The 3752-nt window shown below is 52.8% G+C and overlaps 1 protein-coding gene across 1 annotated transcript; it reads right to left on the bottom strand.

Moving 5' to 3' along the window:
• Positions 1-11: 11 nt before the first annotated feature.
• LOC113222705 lies at positions 12-3747 on the bottom strand (the record flags this gene model as incomplete). Its single annotated transcript, XM_026452328.1, has 3 exons — positions 12-528; positions 2924-3056; positions 3601-3747. Coding segments are annotated over 3 exons (771 nt in total), but the record flags the coding sequence as incomplete, so codon positions are not given.
• Between the last annotated feature and the right edge of the window lie 5 nt (positions 3748-3752).

Raw genomic sequence — 3752 nt, 5'->3', positions numbered from 1 at the left:
GCTCCCCTGGATGAGCCACGAGATGAGAACCAAGGTTTCAGGGACGCAGACTGAAGCAACAGAATGCTTCAAGGACATGGATGCACAGTTCAATAAACACCACCAACTGTAGGTGAGCCCTGTCAGCTCCCCGCGGGATGACTTGTAGACACTGTGCTGCGGCTGGAGGGGTGGCACCAGCCAGGGGCAATAGCCCAGAGGAGGAGCACCCAGTTCTCTGTGTGCCCAGGGGAGTGCTGCCCAACATCCTCTTTGAAAATAATAAGTATTTTGACATTTTGAAGGATTGAGATGGGCTTTCCCACTGGATGGGTCTAAGAGGGAGGCCTGGTTGTTCCTGACAGTGCCCGAGGCGCTCTTGCCCTTCCTGGCCAATTTGAGGGGTCAGGGGCCACAGGAAGAGCCCTAGGAGGAGGCTGGGGCATGGGCATCTCCTCACCTGAGTGTTCAGGGCGTACTGCATGCGTGAGATGAAGCCCTCGGCCACTTGCAGGGCTGCCTGCCGCTCCTTCTCATTCGCTTTTCGCCCTGGATCACAGGAAGGAGATTTTAAAAAAGAGCGGGGACCCTCTTGAGCCCCCATCCCATTTTTCTTGAGGAAATTTAAGGGAGTCCACAGAAGAGCCAGCAATTTTTACAATAAATGGACCAGCGGTCTCAAGAATGCTGAGGGGCTCTTTGGAGATGTGGAGTCAGTCCCTTAAGAATTTTCCCACACTAGCAGCACCAAGGTAGATGAAAGCCCCTCTTCTGCCTGGGTCTGATCATGCAAATCTGTTCTGACCCGGGCCCCTTGAATATTTCAGGGAGAGGAACAGGTGTTCACCCTAGCATCAGACTATGAGGTTACAGGTCTCCTTTTCCCCAGGACCCCTCACCTCTTGAGTTCATCAAGCCTTTTCTGAAAAACTAAATAAGACAAAGGGTACAATTTATTATAGGGGTGAACTTACTCCCATAATGCTGGCAGGGCTACACTGGCCGAACGGTTATGCTAACTAAGTGCTTACAGAAATGAAGACCCCACATAATCCAGTCATTTCTGCTGGCAGTCCTGAGAACTCCAACTGCTCATTCCTGGCTTTTTTATTTTTATTTTTCTGTGACACAGTCTCGTTCTGTCGCCCAGGCTGGAGTGCAGCGGCACCATCACAGCTCACTACAGTCTCAACCTCCCAGGCTCAAGCAATCCGCCCACCACAGCCTCCCATGTAGCTGGGACCACAGGTGCACACCACCACACTCAGCTAATTTTTGTTTTTTTGTAGAGAAGTGATATTTTGCTACGTTGCCCAGGTTGCCAGACATTTTTCCAAGGAAATGATGCTGAAACGATGCCATGATGTGGTTGGCTCTCTAGGCAGGCTATAAAATGCCATGAACTACAATGTATCTGAAATTAATATGCTGGATTCCTTCCTCTGTCAACTGATCAGCTGCCCCCCTACCCATGAGATCCTTCTCTTCCTGGCCTCCCAAGTCTCCTGTTTCTCCTCTGGTTTCTCTTTCCGTAGTGGTTGGGTTCCTTGCTCCGGTTTATACATGCTTCTATGGGCCTCTGGGAACCCCCTTCTGCTTGGCATTGCTTCTATGGGATATGTGCCCTCTGGCAGTAGAGAAAAGGCAGCCCTGCAGTGCACGCACGCACGCTTCTCTCTTCCCACTTTTGCTGCTCCCAGCTCCTTCCTTTCACCTCTATCTCTGCTGAGTTTCAGAAGCAATACTATGAAATGCCTGGTAGCAGCTATCTGTAGATACCCACCTACTTGTCTGCCTTCCTGACCAGGCTAGGGTCTCGCATTTTCTCTGCCTTGGTTGACCCCACAACTGGGTGTTGAGCAAATGCTATTGCTGAAAATTCTCAGACCCTAGACAGAGACTTAGAACAAGTTTGTTTCATTTTCAGTCAAACCAAGTAGAACAGGCTCTGCCCAACAGTGTTTCTATTTCCAGAAGATAGAATCTCTTGGAAAAACAAGTTCTACAGGTTCACCACTCACTGCATAAAATGATGTTTAATTTGTCTAAAATTCATTTCTGTCAAACCTTGAGGCAGAATCCCAGGATCAGGGATCCCAGAAGCCCCGAAGGTCTAGAGCTCGGCTAGGGCAGTGGTTCTCAAAGTGTGGTCCCTGGCGCCAGCAGCACAGATGTAACCTGGAAACTTGTTAGAGATGCCCGTTCTGCCCCACTCCAGACCTAACGAGTCAGAATCCCTGGGGATGGAGCCCAGCCATCTAAACAGGCCCTGAGGTGATTCTGAGGCTTGCGGAAGTTTCAGAGTCATTGTCTAGAATTTAGGAGGTGGGAACAGCAAAGAGAAAATGGCGAGGCAGTGGCACACGTCTGTAATCCCAGCATTTTGGGAGGCCGAGGCAGGCGGAACACTTGAGGTCAGAAGTTTGAGACCAGCCTGGTGGTGAAACCCCGTCTCTACTAGAAAAGACAAAAAAATTAGCAGGGCATGGTGGCTGGCACCTGTAGTCCCAGCTACTTGGGAGGCTAAGGCAGGAGAATCGCTTGAACCCAGGAAGCGGAGATTGCAGTGAGCTGAGATCGCGCCACCGCACTCCAGCCTGGGTGACCAGAGCAAGACTCCGTCCCCCCCAAAAAAAAAAAAAAAAAGACAGAAAACAGCGATGCCTGTGCCATACCTCACGCCTGTAATCTCCCAGCACTTTGGGAGGCCAAGGTGAAGATCACTGGAGCCCGAGAGTTTGATACCATCCTGGGCAACATAGAGAGACCCCATCTCTATCTTTAAAAAACATTTTTTAAAGAGAGAAAATGGCCAGCCAGAAGCATGCAGGCTCCCTGAGGCTGTCTTTTACAAGCAGCTGGACAGGCTGAGACCTGCAAAGGGAAGCCTGCCCAGGTCAGAGAAGCTACAGGCATCTCAGGCTGTTACAGAGGAGCCACGTACCCTTCCAGATATAGATCTTGCCACAGAGCCCGTTGTCCAGCACGAAGCAGTCATCAGATATCAGCAGTTCAAGGGCAAAGGGGCTGGAGTCGGCCACCTTGGTCAGGTTCATCTGTCCAGTGGCATCAGAGACCTAGGGAAGACAGATAGTGCCTGATCTCACCCCCCACACACCAGCCCTCACCTCAGCCTGAGGAGGGGGAGGCTGGCCCTCCCTTGCTCCCTCCCACTCTGCCTTGCTGCCCACCACCCAGGTCCCAGGAGCAGACAGGAGAGTGAAGACCTGAAAAGCAAATTCCAGGCAGCCCCACTCCCTCCCATCACCCCAATTCCTGCAGCACAGGGGCCCCGAACCCATTTGGAAATTAGGTGCATTCCAAATTACAAAGAAATGCACAGAATTCAAGAAAGAAAAGCTCAGCATTGGCTTCAAGTCTTCACCAAGCACGGGCTGGAAGTGAGGTGCACTCATCTCCTCAGCAGGGCGTGCCCTCCGCCCACTCCCCATCCTCGTCTCACTCCCAGTCCTGTGTAACTCCCCACCTCCCACCCCGGTTCCAGCCCCGCCTTCCCCCTGCCTTCTCCCCTCCACCCTGCTTGCACACAGCGGTGCTGTGCAGGCTGCAGGCTCCCACCCTCCCTGCGGCTGGGTCCCAGGGCAGGCTTGTGGGGCCCACCTTATACAGCGCTGCGGCCTGGGCATTTGCCTTGTCAGCTGTGAGGTCTTCCTCGGGGTTGCCCTCCTTCAGAGCAGGCTTGGGGCCCAGGACCTGCAGGGGCCGGAGCAGGCCAGGTTTATAGGGACCCCTGCCCTGGAACTTCCCAGCCC

Source organism: Piliocolobus tephrosceles, unplaced genomic scaffold (genome assembly GCF_002776525.5).
Source record: "Piliocolobus tephrosceles isolate RC106 unplaced genomic scaffold, ASM277652v3 unscaffolded_33743, whole genome shotgun sequence".
Lineage (NCBI taxonomy): Eukaryota > Metazoa > Chordata > Mammalia > Primates > Cercopithecidae > Piliocolobus > Piliocolobus tephrosceles.
This window is presented reverse-complemented; position numbering and strand designations above follow the sequence as displayed.